General features: G+C 35.0%; 3 protein-coding genes and 1 pseudogene across 5 annotated transcripts; 3 read left to right on the forward strand and 1 right to left on the reverse strand.

Annotated features, from left to right (window-relative positions):
• The first annotated feature begins 131 nt into the window (after nucleotides 1–131).
• LOC113753887 (thaumatin-like protein) lies at nucleotides 132–10,459 on the forward strand. Of its 2 annotated transcripts, none has more exons than XM_027298159.1 (2): nucleotides 132–864; nucleotides 10,422–10,459. In XM_027298159.1, exon 1 carries the CDS (start codon nucleotides 171–173, stop codon nucleotides 843–845), a length of 675 nt encoding a protein of 224 aa, XP_027153960.1. In that variant the 5' UTR covers nucleotides 132–170; the 3' UTR covers nucleotides 846–864; nucleotides 10,422–10,459. The 2 variants fall into 2 exon arrangements, with proteins under 2 accessions (XP_027153960.1, XP_027153961.1); XM_027298160.1 differs by lacking the exon at nucleotides 10,422–10,459 and adding an exon at nucleotides 5,612–6,349 and having other exon boundaries at nucleotides 132–837.
• Nucleotides 6,897–21,527, reverse strand: LOC113753885 (CRAL-TRIO domain-containing protein YKL091C-like). Of its 2 annotated transcripts, none has more exons than XM_027298158.1 (6): nucleotides 20,897–21,527; nucleotides 20,525–20,780; nucleotides 19,142–19,178; nucleotides 18,695–18,812; nucleotides 17,649–17,759; nucleotides 6,897–6,971 (listed from the first exon to the last, which is right to left on the reverse strand). In XM_027298158.1, exons 1-6 carry the CDS (start codon nucleotides 20,966–20,968, stop codon nucleotides 6,897–6,899), a joined length of 669 nt encoding a protein of 222 aa, XP_027153959.1. In that variant the 5' UTR covers nucleotides 20,969–21,527. The 2 variants fall into 2 exon arrangements, with proteins under 2 accessions (XP_027153959.1, XP_027153957.1); XM_027298156.1 differs by lacking the exon at nucleotides 6,897–6,971 and adding an exon at nucleotides 16,386–16,804 and having other exon boundaries at nucleotides 20,897–21,521.
• LOC113753886 lies at nucleotides 9,683–10,382 on the forward strand (annotated as a pseudogene).
• LOC113753888 (thaumatin-like protein) lies at nucleotides 14,428–15,346 on the forward strand. The gene is given in 2 exon segments (XM_027298161.1): nucleotides 14,428–15,076; nucleotides 15,078–15,346. Coding segments are annotated over 2 exon segments (651 nt in total). The 5' UTR covers nucleotides 14,428–14,576; the 3' UTR covers nucleotides 15,229–15,346.
• Nucleotides 21,528–23,527: the final 2,000 nt, after the last annotated feature.

Below are 23,527 nucleotides of genomic sequence, written 5' to 3' on the forward strand. Positions count from 1 at the left end.
TACAAGACAAGACCATCAACATCTCTGAAATTTCTCATGTAGAAAATTTGTTAAGAAGATTAACATGTACGCGCAAAATGATAGCAGCCAATCGCCCTATATAAACCCCCAAGCTGTGGCATCTTGAAACCACAACCAGCTACCAGTTCACTTAGAATTTTTGAAACACCATGAAGTTCACCTACATTTTGTCCCTTTTGGTTTTGTGCCTAACTTTATACTTCACTTTCGCCAATGCTGCAAATTTCAACATCACAAACAAATGTACCTACACAGTTTGGGCAGCTGCTTCCACAGGTGATGGCAGGCAACTCGACCGAGGCCAATCATGGTCCCTAGATGTGGCTCCTGGCACCACCAAAGCTCGCATTTGGGGCCGAACCAATTGCAAATTTGATGCCAATGGCCAGGGCCAATGTCAAACAGGTGACTGCAACAAGCGCCTCAAATGCCAAGGCTATGGAAATCCACCAAATACGCTAGCTGAATTTGCCCTAAACCAGCCTAACAACTTAGACTACATCGACATCTCCAACGTTGATGGATTCAACATCCCAATGGAGTTCAGCTCTGTAACTCCGTGCCGCGTTATCAAATGTTCGAAACCTATTGTTGATCAATGCCCAGCTCAGCTAAGAACTCCAGGTGGATGCAACAACCCCTGCACTGTTTTTAAAAGAAATGAGTACTGCTGCACCAATGGCCCAGGAAGCTGTGGCCCGACCGACTTCTCCAGGTTCTTTAAGAGCAGGTGCCCTGATGCTTATAGCTATCCTCAAGATGATCGCACAAGCTTGTTTGCTTGCCCAAGTGGTACAAATTATAGGGTTGTCTTCTGCCCTTAAATAAAGCTAGATATTTAAGGTTCTTGTGACAGCTTATATGCTCCAAGAACTTCACCAGAAAAGTAGATTATGAGAAATAAACGCATATGTGAACCTTGTGGTAATGGTTCACTGGAATTGGGATAAGTTTGAGCACATATAGCATTGTGCGATTTGTCTTCTTTATCAGCATTTTGGCTCTTTAAACAACTTATGAACTAGATCACCAGTTCAAAACTAATGAAGTTTTACTAAATTAATCTGTAAGAAGGATTTACAGATCTCTAGTTTTAAATTAGATTGTCAAAATACTTTGTTCCCCGCACTTCAAAAATTTGAGTCATATTTAGGTTTAACTTACACAGGAGAATTCCTTTTTTTTGGAATTCAGACTATCTCTCCAGTCAAATACTAAGGTGTCATATAAATCAAAATAATTTGTTTTAGTGTATTACATAATGTTACCACGAAATCCAGAGTAAGAGAAGTTTGTCTTACAAACATTGAAGAAATGGGATGTTGGTGTAAATTCAAAACAAAAATGGGGATTTCCATGCTAAGGTAGACCCAAAACAATTGAAAATGATAATCTCATGAAATAACAAAGATGGTGATATGAAAGTTTACTAAGTAAGATAAAGGTGCAATTAAGGAGCTCAAGTGATGTGGAAACTCGTCGATGCCAAATTGATAATTTGATGCACTCATGCTAAATAGTACTAATTCACTCTTAAAAGCTGGAATTGGAGCCACTGCTAGAAGTTCCATGAAGTTCAGTTCAATTGTTATATTTATTACGTAATATTATTATGCTTTTGGAAAAAGTAATATACATGAACGAAAATACTTGGTATGTAGTGAATACAACATTATAATGTAGTTGTCTACCAAAAATTTAAATACACACAATAAAATAATGCATATCTATTCAAATTATGTATCAGAAAAGAGTTAAATATTGCTATAAGGATAAAAAAATTAAGTGATTATATAATTGTTTTGAACGATATTTTTAGGAAAATCATTATATAGCATCTTATTAATAACTGCTTTTGTGATATTAAAAGATGTTAGAAATAATTCCTGAAATTTATCTGGTTAAAAAACGCTCCATTCAAACAGAAAATTCATGTCCTTTTTTTTTTTTTTTTTTTTTTTTTGGTCTTTCGTAGAGGTAATCCACAAATTGGACACTTACGAAAAAGCATTGGAACATTGATTGAAAGAACAATCAAGTTCACATGATCAGATTAATAGAACAATGAGGGATGAGAACTGACTGAAATTATGCAGGAGGATTATGGACAGATCCGCATCTTTTGAATCATTCCTAGGATACAAAACAAGACCATCAACATCCCTAAAATTTCTTATGTAGAAATTTGTTGAAATATCAACACTTCCATGCAAAATCATAGCAACCAATTCACCTATATAAACCCCCTGGCTGTGGCACCTCCAAACCACAACAGCTACCAGTTGAATTGGAAGGTTTGAAGCACCATGAATTTCACCTACACTTTGTCACTTTTGGTTTTGTGCCTAGCTTTATACTTAACCTTCACCAATAGCTGCAAATTTCAACATTAAGAAAATAAACACATAAAACAATTAAACCTTTACCATGTATTCTCTTTTACTTATTGATCGGTCACATCATGAAATACAAAAGGATTATAGAATTACTTACTTATATAAATATATTCCAGGGTAACGTTATCTATTCCATATGATTGATGAAAAGCGAAAATGACTTGCCTGTCTTTCTTCATCAGAAGAGTACCTAATAGCCGCACTAGAATTGCCAGCACAAATAAGAAATAAGATGCTGTAAAACCAGAGCAGTGCAGCCACTGTTGGCTTCTAAATATCGGCATAGTGATTGTTATGGCTAGAACAACAAACCACCCGAAAACATGTTTTAACTTTTCCTTAAAGTTGTGACTTAAATGTTCAACATCTTAATGTAAGTGGAAGGATTCAATTCCGAGACCTCTTACTTGCACTCCCTCCCCCCTTGAACTATCCAACTCATCCCATCCCCGAGTTGTATGTATATTGACTTGTCTTGTTATATTAATTAATATCTTTTAACGTTGGAAAGGAAATACAAAAAGTTTAAACTATAGTGATGATTGACTAATTTTTCTGAGATCTGAATTGCAATGTGCAATACCTTGAAGGTGTAAATTGACCTACCCACCTTCCATCTTTTACTACTGCTGGACAAATAAAATAATTTTTCTTTGTTCAATATAATAGTGGAATTGGTAAGAATTAGAAGAGTATTTCTATTTCTTGTCTAAGAAAATTGAACAAATTTGACAAATTTCAGTTTAAAAATATTTGACAAGTTATCACTGCCCAATACGGGCCCAGTCCATCTAAAACACACTTGAAGCATAGAGCAGATTGATTTGGTGGTTTCCCGTTGGGCTTCCGGTCCTTGATCCGCGTCTATTAACGAATTCGTATTGTCAGTATTGGGTCGTATAATCCACCAGCCCATGGAATTTAATTTACAAAAATAAATTTCTTTTAAGTTGTGAATTTAATTAGTAGAACGAGAAATAATTCAGAAAATTAGTATAAACTACAAACCATATAGTACATGTTTTTCTCAATAAAATACCAATTATGACTAGCTTAAGGAATTGATAAATAATTCATCTTTGTTCAGCTTTTCCTTTAGGGTGATTCCCATTAATAAAATCATCTTTGTTCTCTCAAAAAAAAAAAAAAGAAAAGAAAAGAAAGAAAGAAACGAACTCCATCCTTTTAAGTGGTAAATAAAATGAATACAAAGAAAAATACAAATAAATATCTTAACAGTGCAAAAAAGAAATTGATATTGAAACATATTGATATTTAAGAAGTTTTATAAATTTTGGCATCACCTACAGATAAAATGATATCTCTGTAATGTGCCTTTTATTAACTATAAAAAAAAAAAAAATACGTTACAGAGGTTCCAGTGGCAAAGGTAGAAATACTTTTCATTGGGGCACGAATTAACTTTCGCAATTTTTTTCCAATTTACAAGTGGCTAATAATAACACAAAGATTATATTTTTAAAAATGATCAAATCTAATAGACTGATAAACTACCACTGCTTTGTTAATGAAAAATACAAAGTTATGGACCAAGGTAAAGTAAATATGCAAGCAAAAGTACGTTGGAACTTGGCATCTAAAGATTTGCAGCTACTTGCTTTCTTCTTTGGTTTACTTTTTGATAAATTACAATAATGACTATGCTATATAATAACTACTTCAAAATCCAGCCAAGGCACAATTTCGAATTTTCAAGAAATCTCAATATTATTCTAGGTACCTCCTTTGGGTCAATAGGGATACGTGCCCTACTGGCCGCAACGTAAATCTACAATTTTTTTTTGGTAAAAAAAAGTTTGGATGAATTTGATTTCGATTATTGTCACGGGTCAAAACCTGTTTCCGAAACTATAAGTCGCTTACAGAAGTTCTTACAGATCACCCAACAACAGAGATCTCACAACATAAATCTATTAAGCTTTCCTTTGCCATAATAAAGCATGAACTACATTCAAACAGCATTCCTTACACTGGGCACAAGATGCAGTAAATGAATTTTGATTGAATATGAATTTAGCAGTTTAGGCTTGTAGCAACCACAAATGCTATCATGGAAAGTTGCCAAAACTATAGAGTTTAAGCACAAAAAACTGCTTGAACACTTCACGAAACGGCCCAAATTGGGCTTTTAATTTTTTTTTTTTCCAATTACTTGAGTAAGCTCTACGAAATCCTGGAATAGAAACTCTTGTTCTACTTGATATCCTGATTGAATTGTCTAAGCTTCTTGAAGCTATTTGCCTAACATTCGCTGGTCTCAGACTTGAGTAGGAAGACAAACAGACGTATGGTCTTGATTTGTGCCCATTCGGCTGCACCAAAATCTTGTTGAAACTCTAGACTAAGAGGAAGATTCCAAAGAAAAATATCAAAACAGAAGACTTTAGGAGTTATGAAATTGGCATTAGTCTCCTTGGGTGTGGAATTTGAAATCATCATCAATACTAACATGTTGATATTGACTACCCCCATAACAGAAAGTTATCGCGAAAATAATTAGATGCTAATACCAAACGTTTTAATCTCTAACAATCATTTCTTATGTTAAACATAGGTTTTAGCGTAGCTAATCAATATATGTACAATTGCTAATTTTTTCCACTAATTAAGTCAAAAGATAATTGTTTTGAATGGTGTTTTTGCGAAAATTCCAATAAAATATTTTGTTAATAAACACATTTGATATTTTCAGAGATGTTAGATAGTGATTCCTGAAAACAGTGAGGTTGAAAAAACATTTCAACCAAACAGATAAGTCATGTCTGTTTCTGTTTTTCTATCTTAGAGAAAATCCACGAATTGGACACTAAAGAAAAGAAATTGTAACATTGATATATAGAACAGTCAAGTTCACATCACCAGAAGAATAAAAAATGGGGGATGAGATTATGCAGAAGGATTATGGACGGATAAGCATCTTTGAATCATTCCTAGAATACAAGAAAGGGCCATCAACATCTCTGAAATTTCTCATGTAGAAAATTTGTTAAGAAGATTAACATGTACACGCAAAATGATAGCAGACAATCGCCCTATATAAACCCCCTACCTGTGGCATCCTGAAACCACAACCAGCTACTAGTTCACTTTGAAAGTTTGAAACACCATGAAGTCCACCTACACTTTGTCCCTTTTGGCTTTATGCCTAACTTTATACTTAACCTTCACCAATGCTGCAAATTTCAACATTGTAAACCAATGTACCTACACAGTTTGGGCAGCTGCTTCCCCAGGCGGTGGCAGGAGGCTCGACCGAGGCCAATCATGGTCCCTAAACGTGGCTCCTGGCACCACCCAAGCTCGCATTTGGGGCCGAACCAATTGCAACTTTGATGCCAATGGCCAAGGCCACTGTCAAACAGGTGACTGCAACGGGCGCCTCGAGTGCCAAGGCTATGGAAGTCCACCGAATACGCTAGCTGAGTTCGCCCTAAACCAGCCTAACAACTTAGACTACATCGACATTTCCAACGTTGATGGATTTAACATCCCATTGGAGTTCAGCTCCGTTACCAATTGCCGTGACATCAGATGTTCAGCTCCTATTGTTGATCAATGCCCAGCTCAGCTAAGAACTCCAGGTGGATGCAACAATCCCTGCACTGTTTTTCACACAAATGAGTACTGTTGCACCGATGGCCCAGGAAGCTGTCACCCGACCGACTTCTCCAGGTTCTTCAAGGACAGGTGCCCTGATGCTTATAGCTATCCTCAAGATGATCCCACAAGCTTGTTTACTTGCCCAAGTGGTACAAATTATAGGGTTGTCTTCTGCCCTTAAAGAAATCCAGATATTTAAGAAAAGTAGATTATGAAGAAATAAACGCATATGAGACCCTTCTTGTAATGGTTCACTGAAATTGGAATAAATTTGAGCACATATAGCATTGTGCGGTTTGTCTTCGTTATCAGCTTTTTGGCTCTTTAAACTACTTATGAACTACATCACTGCTTACTAAATTAATCTGTAAGATGGATTTACACATCCCTTGCTCTGACCCCTTCTTGCATTTCTTCAATTTCAAAATTGAGTTACCATGTTAATTAGAAAACACAGTGTACATGGATTTGAGTGGTTTTATTATCCATTACGATTTGTAATAAAAGATCCTGGAGAAAAAACAAAATAACAACAACGCAGACAAAAAAAGTTATACAATAAAATTTTTTAAAAAAAGTAAAAAGTTCTTTTACCCCATCTAACTTAGCCATATAAGAAAAGAAGCTACAAAGTTCAGGAGCAGCCAAGAATACATCCACTTTGCAAACAATTGATTCGTTTCCTTTTCTTCCACCTTTCATACTCCTTTCTGTTTTCCTTTCTCTTTTCTTCAAGTATCATCCATGAATCAGTTCCAGCAATTTGAGGTAACAATAAAATCTAGGCTGTTCGGTGTCATGGTTCAATGGATCTGATACCACATCTTGGACGGGTACAAGCTTTGCCCGTCCTCCATACTACTCTGGCAAAGTTTCTTCGCCTATGTCCTGGATAAAATCCCTCCTTTCCTCGTCGTTAATCACGATCTTAATCTGTGTTTATCATTTAAGAAAAGCTAGTTAATCACGATTTTAGAAAAAAAAACATGTTTACTCGAAATTTTTGGATTTGGAAATCTAAACGCAATTATATGCTACTTTTTGTACCCATAAGGAATGAATAGATATTGAGCGATGCTGTTACATGTTTTCTGCAATCAGGCAAAAGAGACAAATATAAGCCACAAATGGCTCAAATTAAGTGAGATCTTAGAATCTTTGAATTCATAGAAACGAACAACGGATCTTCAATAACTGCTCTTCTGGTTGATCACATAAAGAGGCTAACTATCTGCGTTCTGTAATCGATTAAGCAATAGTACGAATGGTTTTTTTCAACTCATTGGGATCATGATGTGACTGGAAAGTTTTATTTCTGTTGAAAATTAAATTAATTAGCTTCATACTCCTGCAGAACAATAATCTTCCAGTGGGAAAACAAGATGGGAAGAAAAGGAAAGAAAAGATCACTTTCTGTCGACTTCTACAATCAATAAAAAGCTCCATTAATTGAAAAAAAAAAAAGAAGAAGAAGATGGATCTTGTATTGGTTCGTTGTCTTTAAGTATTTCTGCACAATATTGTCTTGTTTTGACAAGTGATAGTCGCACATAGAGGGCAGTCTCTTGCAAGCCTTTCAAAGCAAGATACAAGAAAACAGATATGCTCGAACAGAGAACTTAAATTGCATTTGTTTACTTTGACAAGTTTAATGGCTTCATCCTACGTATGGATGGAAGCAGTACTTTAGTTATCATCTGCCTGCTAATTTTAAGAAAGATCTTTCATATGTTTAAATTTGCAGAAATGGTTGCATATCAGAAATACCTTCTCAAGAGTTGCTTTCTCAAGGAAGTATGAAACCATCCTCCATACACTCACAAAGAACCAGGGTAGATGTACAATATAACACTTGGCTAAGCACTCAGGGTAGCAAGCCAACACAATTAAGAGATTCGAATGTAATATCGTAACGAGAAAGAATTGCACAACACCAAGGTGAATAGTCATTGTGTCACGGTAAAACAGAACAAGAATCTTTCTTGAATTTGAATGTAGAAAGATCTGATCATTGTCCTTTTCCATGGATCCGAATTCTATCTGACCTTAAGTTTAAAGATCTCAGCCGATAACCTTAATGATCCATGGTTTGGCACGAAAACCATTTGCCAATAATGGTCCTAGAATTACACTTAAATTAGGGATATGAAGAACCTCACGTGTAAAATTTAATGGCAGCAAGGTAATACTTTTTGAACAGCATAGAAGTCTACTCGGAGAAACTCAAATTCAACGGATGTTTCTGCATGCTGATTGAATTTTCTAAGCTTCTTGAAGTCATTTGCCTAACTTTTGACTGGGATCAGAATAGAGAAGGAAGACAAACAGGTGTATGGTCTTGATTTATGCCCATTCTGCAACTCCAAAATCTGGTTGAAATTCTAGACTAAGAGGAAGAATATTAAAAAAAAAGAAAAGTTACGATATTATCATTAGTCTCCCCAGTTGTGGGTTTTGAAATGATCGTCACTACCAAAATGTTGAGATTGACTAGCGCATAACAGAAAGTTATCGCTAAAATAATTAGAAGCTAATATCAAATGTTTTAATCCCAGATCATCATTTATTATTTTGAACATAGATTTCAATATGGCTAATCAATTTTTGTATAATTGCTAGTTCTTTCCACTGATTAGGTCATAAGATAATTGTTTTGCACAGTGTTTTTAGGAGAATTGTAATATAATATTTTGTTAATAAGCGCATTTGTGATATTAAGAAATGTTAGAAAGTGATTCCTGAAAACAGTGTGGTTGAAAAACACCCCACCCAAACGGATAATTCATGTCTGTTTCTTTTTTCTATCTTAGATGGAGGTAATCCACGAATTGGACACTAGAGGAAAGACATGTAAGGTTGATCTTTAAAACAGTCAAGCTTTACGTCACCAGAAGAATAAAAAAGGGCAAAATACACTGTGTAGCCTTGGTTTAGTGTTTTTTTTATATAACCCCCTTTATGGTTTCAAAAGCTATACATAATACTTTTATAATTTGGATTAAATTGTCAAAGTGAAGGAATTTGCATTTCATAACATAATCAACTAAAATATCAAAAGTACCCCTATATAAAGTTAAAAATTATTTATTTACCACAGGGAATTATGTATATATTTTAAAAATCATAAGGAGGTTATATGGTAAAACACTAAATCATAAATGAGTTATATGCCAATACATAAAATCATACGGAGTTAGAGTGTTATACATATTATGTTTATATATTTTTGTCACTTCACCCATTTTAGTTTTAAACAAGAGTAATTTAGACATTTTCACGGATTCTGTTACAAATAATCATTTCCATCATTTTCACACTTTAATTCAAATTATGAGGAGTTATATATAGTTTTTAAAACTATAGGTAGGTCATGTGAAAAATTGCTAAACCACATGGTGATAAAGTGCATTTTACCAAATAAAAAATGAGGGATGAGAGCTGACTGAAATTTTACAGAAGGATGACGGCTAGATCATCATCTTTGAATCATTCCTAGCTAGTATACAAGATGACCATCAAAATCTCTGAAATTTCTTATGTAGAAAATTTGTGAAGAAGATTAACTTGTACACGCAAGTTAATAGCAGCCAATGGCATCTTGAAAACACAATAGCTACTAGTTCACTTGGAAAGTTTGAAACACCATGAAGTTCAACTACACCTTGTCCCTTTTGGTTTCGTGCTTCATTTTATACCTAACCTTCACCAATGCTGCAAATTTCAACATTATAAACCAATGTACCTACACAGTTTGGGCAGCTGCTTCCCCAGGGGGTGGCAGGAGGCTCGACCGAGGCCAATCATGGTCCCTAGATGTGGCTCCTGGCAGGCTGGCACCACCAACGCTCGGATTTGGGGCCGAACAAATTGCAACTTTGATGCCAATGGCCAAGGCCGGTGTCAGACAGGTGACTGCAACGGGCGCCTCGAATGCCAAGGCTATGGAAAGCCTCCGAACACACTATCTGAATTCGCCCTAAACCAGCCTAACAACTTAGACTACTTCGACATTTCCCTCCTTTATGGATTCAACATCCCATTGGAGTTCAGCTCCGTTACTCCTTGCCATGATATAAGATGTTCAGCACCTATTGTCGATCAATGCCCAACTCAGCTAAGAACTCCTGGTGGGTGCAACAATCCCTGCACTGTTTTTAACACAACTGAGTACTGTTGCACCGGTGGCCCTAGCTGCGGCCCGACCTTCTTCTCCACGTTCTGCAAGGGCAGGTGCCCTGATGCTTATTGCGATCCTCGAGATGATCCTACAAGCTTGTTTACTTGCCCAAGTGGTACAAATTATAGGGTTGTTTTCTGCCCTTAAAGAAATCCAGATGTTATAAGGTTCTTGTGACAGCTGATATGCTCCAAGAACTTCACTAGAAAAGTAGATTATGAAGAAATAAACGCATATGTGATCCTTCTTGTGATGATCCACAGTAATTGCAACAAATTTGAGCACCTATAGCCTAGTGCGATTTGTCTTCTTTAAGCAAATAGTACATAATTTAAAGTAATTTTATTTAGTCATTAATCTCTAGTTGCATTTCGAATTAAGTTACCATCTTAATTGGAAAATACAATATCTACACGGATTTGAGTGGCTTTATTACTCATTACCTACCTTCCATTTTTTTCCTACTGCTGGAAAAATGAAATAAATTTTCCTTGTTCAATAGTATAATATTGGAATTGATAAGAATTAGAAAAGTATTCCTATTTCTTGTCAAAGAAATTGAGAAATCAAAGCCAGAACTTGGGGGCTTTGATGTCCTTCTAATTCATTCTTTTCCATTCAATCGGTACTAGCTTAGTTATCTTTATTAAGTCTGCTGAAAAGGATTGAACCAACAAATTTGAATAATTTCAGTTTACAAAATATTTAAAATTCAAGATATGGCTATGGTTATCAGCCTATAACGGCCCAATTAAGAGCCCACCAAAAAGACTTGAATCGCGAGGACTAACAGACTACTTGATGTAGTTTGGTGGTTTCTAGTTGGGCTCCCGCTGCTTTTATGTCTAGAGCGCTGTCCATTAGTGAATTCCTAGTATTTCCACCGATTCACAGAATTTAATTTACAAAAATGAATTTAAATATATCTAAAAATTAAACATTTTTGAATTCAAATTCCTTGTCCCCTCCCAATTTCATAAGATATATATATCATTCTACCGAGAAACGATTTCAGAAAATTACAACAAACAATATATTGCAAGTTTTCTCAATTGCATACCAATTGTGACTAGCTTATGAAGTGATAAATAAATCATTTTTGTTCATCTTTTCCTTTTGGCTGATTCTCCCATTGACAATCACCTTTGTTCTCTCAAGAAAAATGATGAAAGAAAGAAATGAACTTCACCCTTCCAAATAGTGAATAAATTGAATATAAATAAAAAGATAAATAAATATCTTAACACTGAAACAAAATGCTAGTTAAGATGTTTCAAAATTTTTGGCATCAGCCAATGATAATGATATCTTCATAATGTGCCTTTTCTCTTACTATATATATATATAAAAAAAAGGTTATGATATAGGTTATTGATTGGACTCTTGAATCTTTATGAATTACCAGATGTTTTCGAGATATTTTTCAGAAATTATATTGTAACATTGTATATGAAAAATTTTCACCATATATATACATATATATTAAAAATATCTTTAAATTTAAAATTTTGTTAAGATAGTTTAAAAATTTTTCGACATTCCCTCCCCCCCACTACCACCACAATCACCACCGCACCTCCTTCCCATCCACAATTGCACCAATCATACTCCAATTCAGGTTGTACCTTCCCTCATTCGTGTTTTCCTCGTGTCTGCAGCTCAGAGACACTGGCTGGCCAGACCGGAAAAAGCAGCTCTCGATTACTTGAACTAATAATTCAGGTTGCCGGCTTTTGAGGATTGTTCGGGGATTCAGGTTTATTTACGAAATTCTTGTGGCTTCATAAGAAGATGAAAGAAAATTACTTGAACTAATGAAACAAGGAACACGGTAAAGTTGGTCCAAAGTTCATGGTCGTCTGGCATAGACTAAAAGATGTTTGATTTGATTTCATTTGACTGAAAGAGGAATCAAGGACAATTGCGCATGAAATATCTACAGATATTTAAATATGATTCTATGAACAGCCCAATTGTTATACACTTCTACAGTCATTTATATAGATGTATTTCATAATGATAAGGATACAGCAACTTTTTTTTATGGCATCTAGTTTGTCATGAATTACTAGTAGTAAAAATCCACAAGCAAATAAATTACAACAAGAATAAAATTATAAGCAGAAGAATACTAAAAATATTAATATAAGCATACAATTCGTAATACTAATAAGAATGGGAAGGAAATAGTGATACGAGAGAACGAAAAAACATAAAAAAAGAAAAGAAAAGAAAGAAAGAGAATGAGTAGGGGGAAGGATAAGTGCCTATTAAAAAAATTTTAGGGGATAAAGTGCAATTAGGGTCAAAGTTTGGGGCACAATCCACTTACTTGTTATGAAATACTGAAACACTATATGAAACATTGTTATAATGTAGACTTTCTGATCATTATTACTTATAATAACAAAAAATAAAAAAAGGAAGCAGTTAAAGAATAAGTTCAAAAAAATAAAAATAATATATAGATAATAATAACAAAGAGAAGAAAATAGTTGGTCACATGAAAATGGGAGAAAATTAGGAAAAACACGAAAAAAAGGAGAAAAAGAAATAAAAGTTAACATTGAAGAGGCACTTTTGTTCTAAAATATAAAGCGGTGGCAAAATATCTACATATTGAGTTCAAGGGTAAAGCGTAACTAGGGACAAAATATCTATATATTGAGTTTAAGCGTAAAGTGTAACTAGGTACAAAGTTTACCGAGTTTTAGTTCATTTACACCTTATCATTATTCTGCCTAAATGTGAAATTTGAAATGATCTTTTTTTTTTTTAATTTTATCGAGATCTCTCACTTATCCTCTCTTCATCCGAGCCACCCATCTCCTCTCCCGAGAAAAATTTGAAATGATCTGTAATACTCAAATGTTGACAACGACGGCCTCATAACAGATATCGGTAAATATAAGCTAATATTGTTTTTTCATAAAAACGTTATGAAGTATGTCATTCAACCAAACAATCAGAGAGAAAGTACAGCTGAGGAAACGATAGGAGGTGGATATTTCCGCCAATTCTCTGAATCATCAACAAAACTTAGCATGTCTAGCCAACTTATGTGCCACGCTATTACAAGATCCTGGAACTACCCAAAGTGCAAAGAAAGGCACTACTGATGCTTTGCAAACTCGATATCATTTGCCAAGGACCCCGTTTAGAAAGATCTTCATTCTCCTCATTTAGAAGCCTGATCGTATTCGAAGAGCCACTTTCAAAAATGGATCTTCTCCATCCTTCCTTCCACATGGTTCCATCGATTCCTTAGCTGCCATAATCTCAACTACAGCCAACTGTTTTAATTCCGATCATCATTTTTTTTTATTTTGAACATACATTTCGGTGTGGCTAATAAATATCCATATATTGCTAATTCTTTCCACTAATTAGGTGATAAGATAATTGTTTTGAATGATGTTTGTAGGAAAATTGCAATATAACATTTTATTAATAACCACTTTTTGTGATATTTAGAAAGTAGGAATAATGTGGTTAACAAACACTTCATCCAAACAGAAAATTCAAGTCATTTTATTTTCGATAAATTACTTATTACCCCCTTGTAGTTTTGCATAATATCAAATGAGCCCCCTAAGATTTTAAAATAATCACATAACCCCTATAATTTTATGTAAAGTGGAAAACGGACATAATGTATAACAAGTTATGGAGCTTATACCAAATGCACTTTAAAAATGTGTGTGATAAAATTTTAACATCCTTGTAATCCCCTTATGATTTGTATAAATATCCACTTTATCCCTATAATTTTTGCATTTATCCGTGCAATCTCTCTATACTTTTATATGAGGTGGTTAAACCGTCGATTGATTTAACATTTAAGTAAGGGCACTATTGATATGTCAACTAACGATGTTACGTAGGCTATTTTTCGTCAAATTTTCACTTTACATAAAACCATAAGAGGGTGAAGTGGATATTTTGAATGTTAGGGGGATCATGTGACAATAGATGAAACTAAGGGGAGTTATATATAATTTACCCTTTTTTTTTTTATGTCTTCGGTAGAGGTAATCCACGAATTGAACACTTGAGGAAAAGCATTGGAACGTTGATTGAAAGAAGAGTCAAGTTCAAATGACTAGATAAATAGAACAATGAGGGATGACACTTGACTGAAATTATGTGGAAGGACTATGGACACATCCGCATCTTCTTCAATCATTCCTAGGATACAAAGACAAGACCATCAACATCTCGGAAATTTCTGATGCAAAAATTTGTTCGGAGATCAACTTGTACACGCAAAATCGTAGCAGCCAATCACCCTATATAAACCCCTAGCTGTGGCATCTTGAAACCGCAGCAGCTACTAGTTCAATTGGAAAGTTAGAAACACCATGAAGTTCACCTACACTTTGTCCCTTTTGGTTTTGTGCCTAACTTCATGCTTAACCTTAACCCATGCTGCAAATGTCAACATTATAAACCAATGTAGCTACCCAGTCTGGGCAGCTGCCTCCCCAGGTGGTGGCAGGCGACTCGACAAAGGCCAATCATGGCCCCTAGATGTGGCTCCTGGCACCGCCAACGCTCGCATTTGGGGCCGAACCAGTTGCAAATTTGATGCCAATGGCCAAGGCCAATGTCAAACAGGTGATTGCAGTGGGCGCCTTGAATGCCAAGGCTATGGAAAGCCTCCGAATACAGTAGCTGAATTCGCCCTAAACCAACTTAATAACCAGGACGTCATCGACATGAAACTCGTTGAAGGATTCAACATCCCGTTGGCGATCAGCTCCGCTACTTCTTCTTGCCGTGATATCAGATGTTCAGCACCTATTGTTGATCAATGCCCAACTCAGCTAAGAACTTGAGGTGGATGCAACAATCCCTGCACTTTGCGCCAACGGCCCTCAAAACTGTGGCCCGACAAACTTCTCCAAGTTCTTTAAGGACAAGTGCCCTGATGCTTCCAGCTATCCTGGAGATGCTGCAAGTTTTGTTACTTGCCCAAGTGGTACAAATTATAGGGTTGTTTTCTGCCCTTAAATAAATCCAAGGTTCTTGTGACTGCTTGTATGCTCTAAGAACTTCACTAGAAATCTAGATTATGAAGAAATAAATGCACATGTGACCCTTCTTGTGATGGTTCGGTGGAGTTGGAATAAATTCGAGCACATATAGCATTGTCCGATTTGTCTTCTTTATCAGCTTTTTGGCTCTTTAAACTACTTATGAAGTTTTACTAAATTATTCTGTAAAAAGGATTTACATAATGCTTGATCTGAACCCTTAATTCTCTAGTTGGAGGTTAGATTGTCAAAATACTTTGTCCCTCGCACTTCAAAAGATTGAGTCATGCTTAGGTTTATCTTAAATAGGGAAATTCCTTTATTTTTATTTTTGAATTTACATCGATCTCTCCAATCAAATGCTAAGATGTTACATAAATCAGATAATTTTTTTTTAATGTTTATTAAAGAATCATGCTTTATATGAATAAATATTACCACTAAATCAAGAGTAAGAGAAGTTTGTCTTACAAACATTGAAGAAATGGGAGGTTGGTGTACATTCTAAACAAAGATGGGGATTTCTATATTATGGTAAACCATAAAACAATTGAAAATGGTCATCTCATAAAACAACAAAAGATGGTGATATGATTTTTCTTTGGGTAAATTACGCATAACATCGTGTGGAAACATTTTCAAATATCCACATAATCTCCATGTGGTTTCATATAAAGTGAAAATTTGACGAAAAATAGCCTCCATAACATCGTTAATTAAAATGCTAGTATTGCGCTTATTAATGTACTAAATCATGACCATCTTGCGTGAAAGTATAAGGGAAATATGTGAATAAACGCAAAAATTATAGAAAAATAAGGTAAATTTTCATGCAAATCATAAGGGAATTAAGTGAATATTATGATCCCATCACACACATTTTTAGAGCGCGTCTCGTTAATTTCCCTGGTCTTTCCCTGGTCGTTGGTACTTTCCATCCATTTTCCACCTCATATAAAACCACAAATGTGGCTATTTTGAAATCTTAGCAGAGTCATATGGTGATATGAAGAACTACAGAGGATCATATGTAATTTACGCTTTGCCTTTTTGGGGAAGGGAAAATATAGATGATTGTATTGATGCACAACTCTGTTCCGTAATCACTCAACCTGGAACTAAGCAAATACAGGATTTAAATAACTTATTTAGTCATTAATTAATCTCTAGTTGCATCTCGAATTAAGTCACCAAATTTGGGAACACAATAAAAGACCATAGGAGTGGTTTCATGATTAGTACTATTCGTAATAAAAGATACTACAAATTAAGTCCAGGAGCAGTCAGAATACATCCACTTTGAAAACAATTTATTCCTTTCCTACTGCTTTCCTTTTCCTTTCTCTTTCCTTCAAGTATCATCCATGAATCAGTTGCAGTAATTTGATGTAACACCAAAATCTAGACTGTTTGGTCTAATGGTTCAATGGAGCTAACACCACATCTTGGATGGGAACAAGCTTTGCCCGCCCTCCATACACTTCTGGCAAAGTTTCTTCGCCTATGTCCTGGATAAACTCCCTCCTTTGCGCTTCGTTAGTCACGATCCTAATCTGTGTTCATCATTTAAAATCAGCTAGTTAAGTTCGATTTTAGAAAACAAATGTACTTCAAAAAGAAGATCTATACTCGAAAGTTATTGGATTTGGACGCCTAAACACACTTATATGCTACTTTTTGTAACCATCATCGGTGAATTCTCCTGATAACAAGTTTCAATATAAGAGATGGCTATTAAAAGATGTCATATGTTTCTGCAATCAGACAAAAGAGAGAAAAATAAGCCTCAAACAGCTGAGATTAAGAGAGATCCTAGAATCTGTTAACAATGGCAATGCTGATACTATTTGAATTCAGAGAAACGAACGTGGAAATTTCATAAACTGCTCTTGCAGTTGATCACATAAAGAGGCAAACTGTCTGTAATAGATTAAGAAATAATAAGAATGGTAGTTTGACAACTTAGTGGCGCATGATGTGACTGGAAAACTTTTATTTATGTTGAAGATTGAATTAATTAGCTTTATACTCCTGCAGAACAATAATCAACCAGTCCGAAAACAAGAAAAAGGAGGGGGAAAAAAGAAGAGAAAATATTATCTGTGGACTTCAAAACTGAATCATCACTAAAAAGATGGATCTTGTATTAGTATTTCTGCGCATTATTGTCTTGTTTTGACGATTGATAGTTGCGCACATGAGGGTAATCTCTAGCAAGATTTTTAAAGCAAGATTCAAGAAAGTACATATGCTCAAACAGAGAACTTAAATTGCATTTGTTTATTTTTACTAGGTTTGGTGGCTTCATCCTATGTATGGATGCTGGCAGGACTTTAGTTATTATCTGCCTGCTAATTTTAAGATAAATATACAGGAATGTTTGCACATCAAACATACCTTCTCAAGAGTTGCTTTCTCAAGGAAGTATGAAACCATCTTCCATACACTCACGAAGAACCGGGGCATATGTACAATGTAACATCTGGCTAAGCGCTCAGGGTAGTAAGCCTACACATATAAGAGATTTCAATGTAATTTCATAACAAGAAAGAATTGCACAATGCCAAAGTGAATGAGTTGGAGAAGCAAATATGTTACAGTAAATCAGAACAAGAATCTTTCTTGAGGAAATTGAATGTAGACAGATCTGAGGATTGTCCTTTTCCAGGGATTCAAATTACATCTGACCTTAGGTTTAAAGATCTTAGCCAATAACCTAAACGATCCATGGACTGACATGATGCTATTACAGTGAAGCAGAACAATAATCTGTCTTAACAAGCTTGAGTGTAGACAGATCTGATGATTGTCCTTCTCCTTGAATATCAAATTCTATTTGACATTAGGTTTGTAGATCTTAGCCCATGACCTATTCATGGTAGATGATCATTTGGAACCAGGCTTTAACATGTTCTATTCATGATGATAAGACTCACGCAGAGATCAATCATTAGTTTGTAACTGAGTTGAGAATAAGGGGAAGGAGTAGCCTTAAAACCATCTGCCAATAATGAGGTCCTTGAAATACACATAAATAAGGAAAATGAAAAATCCCTTCATCTGAATCTTAAATAAGGTTAATTATTGCTAAAAATTGTTAGAAAGCTAAATGGCAAAAGCCGCTGGAGCAGCAAGAAGAACGTTTATTATCTTATACTAGGCGTTAATGAATGTCTTCCTTTATGCCATCATGATCACTCTGGGTGCCATACCAATTGCATCCTCTTATGAACTGTAAATGCATATCAACTTCTTGATACCTGTTTCATTTGAGGGCACATATTATTTACATACACATATTGATGGGATCCATTACCCATGTCCGCAAAACAGAACAGATGCATACATTCTCTTTAGCTACAGACCAGTCACCATATTTATATGATGCCCCTCCATAAATAATCTAAATGGTTTTCTAATATAAGACAATCAAAGTGGTTTACCTGTAGGAATTGGAAACCAGTGATTAAAGCACGAGCATCTACATTCTTGTATGAGATATCCTTTAAGTCAAGAATACCTACTAGCTTTTCATCACCGATCTCTCTTCCTTTGAAGGAACTGAAATGAAAATTATGAATTCAAATCAGAATACCACAATCCATTATTCCTACAAGACTTTATATTAAAGATAAAATAAAATAACAGATTGCTTTCATTGTTAGTCTTTTGTTTCCAAGGGGAGGGGAGGGGAGGGACAGTGGGGATAAAAAGGATCATCATTACCCACTACTGTACCCAAACTCCCCCAATAAATGGGTAATGGCCTATTTCACAGCAGACCTGTCTCTGTTGATGACAATACCTGATCACTAATAACGCTAATGTGAAAGAGTCCTACCGATACCATTAATAATTTAAGGCTAATAATGAACTAATCTAAGTTATACCTTGCAATGGTTTTGTCAAGTATATGAACAATGAATTCTGCAGCAACAGGCAGAAGTTTGAATTAGTTACAGACTTAACATAGCAACTTATGCGAAACAACTTGAAAGGAGATCTTGATAGAAAGAGAACCATGTTAAAAATCCACAAAAAAAGATAGCACTACTTGCTTTCCAAATATAAAGCCTTTTCATTTTCATATACGAAAAAAATAAAAGGACAATTATCTAGTGTCCCTTCTAGTCATGGTTTCACAAACAAGTCACTCAAATAGCCCTGGCAAGTTATCTTCATGCTTAATGAATTTGACCAATCTTGTTAGTCCATGGTCCCTTTCTGCACTTTCTTCAATTAGAAGACTGTATTTGCAAGCACACTTCAACTTTGGATAACTGAAGTTACACGTAAAAGGAGATTGACCAAATCAAAAGTAAGAAATGACGATCAAGAAAATTCAACCAAAGATTCCCAGTATATCAAATGAAGAAATTAGCAGATTGATCCTCTGAAACGCAATCAAAGCACTCATGATGGACCACTAATATCAGAGGAATTATAATTTTTCAATCAACACCTGATGAAAAATCAAACCAATTGGTTGTACCAATCAATTAATTCCTAGAATTATTAATTAAATTTCAGAAGCTTCCTTCAATCTTCTTCTTTTTTTTTTCATTTTTAAGTTTATATATTGTCCAAAAGTTGACTAGCAAGTAGCAGCCCACAAGCCCCCCCAACGCTGTCCATTTATGATCTGTCCCTCAACTAAGTTCCCAACAGAATCAACCACAGATTAGTAGGTCATTTCTTCCTCTCAATAGTAAGATCATTGACCTTTAAAGAAATATCTTATTCAAGTTCCTTCTGGCACAGAATACCTTCCTAATAAAATAATAATACATAATCAAAGCTTGATCTTCAGTATCATAAGAAATTTGATTGCGACCATTACAAGATATTCCAAAAGACTCAAGGATATAATTAAAACAGGCAGAAACTTTTAAATTAGGATTGCCAACTAACTTTTAAATTAGTATGGTCAAGTTTTAATATCGGCTTGGGCCCTAATTGACAAGTATTAAACTTGAAATTTAAAGCATATTCAATAGATCGTCCTGCTCAACTCCATGAAAGTTCATTGGGAGTTCGGCTGGAATATTGACCAAGGGGTTAATTTGAAAGACTCAAAACACAATTTTAAGCTCGTTAAAATAGTTAATTGTCAAAAATTCATGGAATGCACCATGAACAGGACTAAAACAAGGTATGAAGGCATCTTTATAGCATTCAAGCACGAACCTAGTTGGAAATAATCCACATAAATAGCAGGATGATAGAAAGTCATACACGAAGAACGAAAGTTAAAACAAGAAATGGATAATTACTCTTGAATTGAGGCTGATCCTTGGATGGAAAATGCTTGCTGCCTTTTACAACCATAATTGGGAACCCCTTTTTAGACAAGCCCTGTAAGTAAATTTTCTTAGCTCCAAGTTCATCTTGAATTTCAGAATCAGGTATAAATCCTGAAGGGACCAGTGCATCCCTCCATTTCTGCCACTGCACAAACATTTTTGCAGCTTTATCTGTATCCATTGATCTTGCAATCAAGAACCTCATCAGTGTGGGGTCCCCATAATTCTGGAGCCAATAAAGATGCATAAAATCAAACACCTGAACTTCACCATGAATTCCAAAAGCAGAAATCTTGCACAAAAGGGATAGAGCTGAAAAGGGCAACTGAGAAAATTTATTACCTCAGCAAAACCACCAAGCTTTTCAACAGATTTCCTCATCTGGGATAGTGCCAGCTCCTGACTTTTCTCCATTTTCTGGCTTTTTGTGTCCAGCAAGTGGTGCTCTTGCTCTGCTTTTTTTCTGGCTTTTTGTGTCCCACAAGTGGTGAATGAATTGTAAAGAGTGTAGCTCTGATTTTCAAAGCCTACCTAAATAAAGGCAGAGTTAATTAAGAGAGATAGAATGTGAATTGGGAAGTTGACCTTAAGGGCATTAATTGCTGGTAACTGAATAATTCCTTTTCCTACAGAACAAGGGACTGAGGGATCTCAAGGCTTGATATTTGCCGTTAACTGAATAAGTATCCAACAGAACAGGTGAGGGATGACAAGTCTGGCTTGATATTTGCTGTTAACTGAACAAGTCATCCAAAAGAACAAGGAAGTGAGGGACGACAAGTCTTGAGCACAGTCAATTGCACAAGGCGACTGGAAACTGGAAAGTAGGCGAGATAAATGTAGCGCAGCGATTTAATGTGCTGACTATTCTCAATTGCACGGGGGATGACAAATCTAGAGCAATGTCAATTGCACAAATCCATTTGGATTGCTATTTGTTGAAGTTTTTGTAGGAAAATGTATTGATTTGATACATATGAAATAAAGAGATAAGTAAAAAATGTGCTTACAAAAATTTCTTGAAAATTTTTTGAAACTAAATGGCTTCCCAAGCAAAGATACGTAAATATTACTGTGAATAATATCTTGCCAAATGGCATGAGGCCAACCATCCAAGCCAAATTACGTCACACTGTCAAAGGGTGTGTGCCCCTCTCACATCTACAAATGCTTCTTTATTTGAGTATCAAAATGATTTTACTAAAAACACTTTATTCTCTCCCTCTCTCAATATATATATATATATATATATATATATATATATTTTAGAATATCAACTCTCAAGAGTGTTAAAGAGTTCATCCACTAGCAATGCTCAAAGTTCATCTGCTAATTATTGTTTGTTTACGGATTAATCTTATATGTATATTTATAACGTGTACACTAACAGGCATCATCATCGACAGATATCACTCAATTATTCCTTTACTTTCAAGTGATATTCAGCCTACTTTTGATACAATTTTACAATTGATGAGAGATCGTGGATTTGATTTGCATGATATATTTATACAAAATTCTTGGGTATCTATACCCTGATGGGGACAGGGAAATTAACATGTTCAGGTGTGTGGAGGAAGGAAATTTTGTGTTACATAAAATATTCTTCTGATGCCATGTGTCTTCATGGGAGGGAAATGGACAAATAAGAAGTGGGAAGAAGCAATGGCTAATTATTAGCCAATCAGATTACATCATGTCGTAACGTGTAGGAATTCTTTCTTTTGTCGAAGGAGTAAACTATTATATAATTGAAATATATAATTACCATATTAGTCCTCTAATATATGAGTGGATCAATTTGACTCTCCTTACTTTTGAAAGAAATCAACACTTGACCCTCATGTTTTCAACTTTACCCTATTTGGTCTTTCCAAGCACCGCAACACTATACTAGTTCCCTACATTTGTGATTCTAGAGCAATCAAATTACCGAGGCTTAACCATTCTTTTTAAGGATTAATCTTTTTTACACTGACAGTGTATACACTATCACCATTGGACGAATGACAATTATGCAAAATTTGTATTTGAAATTCAATTTTTTCACACATGTCATGAATCCAACGATAATAGTGTATACACTAGCAGTGTAAGAAAGATTTACTCTTTTTTTTAAAACCCCTTTCACTATTTTATTTCTTGTCCAATCTATTGAGAGGACAAAAGCTTGTAGCACTCTATGGCTTATACGACAACACAATTTAAAAATGACCTATCCCGTGATATTTAGGAGTTCTCGTACTTATATCTATTATTCAATCATATTGTAATCTTAAATCGCTTTTTGTAGGTACATTTATGTACAAATTGTTATCCACGTTATAATACTCACTGAGAAGGTTCACAAGTTACTGAACATGAGGTAAATTAATGACAGGATGCCCTCTGTAAAATTACATACCTTGAGTAAATCATTATTCATATTTTAAAAAAAAAACAAGATTTAAGTCAATCCTCGTAATGTTCAAAAACTCCTGCTAATCACAATCCTCTACGCCCATTATTGCAATCTGTTTGCTTGGTTAAAAAAGAATATCGAAACCGAAATTTGTCTCTTAAAAATTATTTGCATTCTTTCTTCTTTTTCTTTTTTTTTGGTGTAAACTTCAATTGGTCACGACTCAAAAACTAGCAAAAGAAAGGATAATAAACAATTATTCTTTTTTTTTTTAAATAAAATATTTGCTATAGAAGCAACTATTATGTTTGTCAAAAGGTCACCTCCAAACTCAAAAAGTAGGCCCAATGAAGTTGCAAAAGGTACTAAATTCCAATGGCAAGACTTCACCATCAAGTTCCCAGCAGGCAAGGGAGAAGAGGTACAAGTATAACGGAAGTTGTGGTTCTCATGGTGTTTGTATTTGTAACCAAGCTTTTCAAAGGTTCAAGATGAACGGCTTCCATTCTATTATTCATCTCAATCAACACAATTTTTACATTTATGTGAAACATATTTACAAATACTTTGTA

Source organism: Coffea eugenioides, chromosome 11, assembly GCF_003713205.1.
Source record: "Coffea eugenioides isolate CCC68of chromosome 11, Ceug_1.0, whole genome shotgun sequence".
NCBI classification, from domain to species: domain Eukaryota; kingdom Viridiplantae; phylum Streptophyta; class Magnoliopsida; order Gentianales; family Rubiaceae; genus Coffea; species Coffea eugenioides.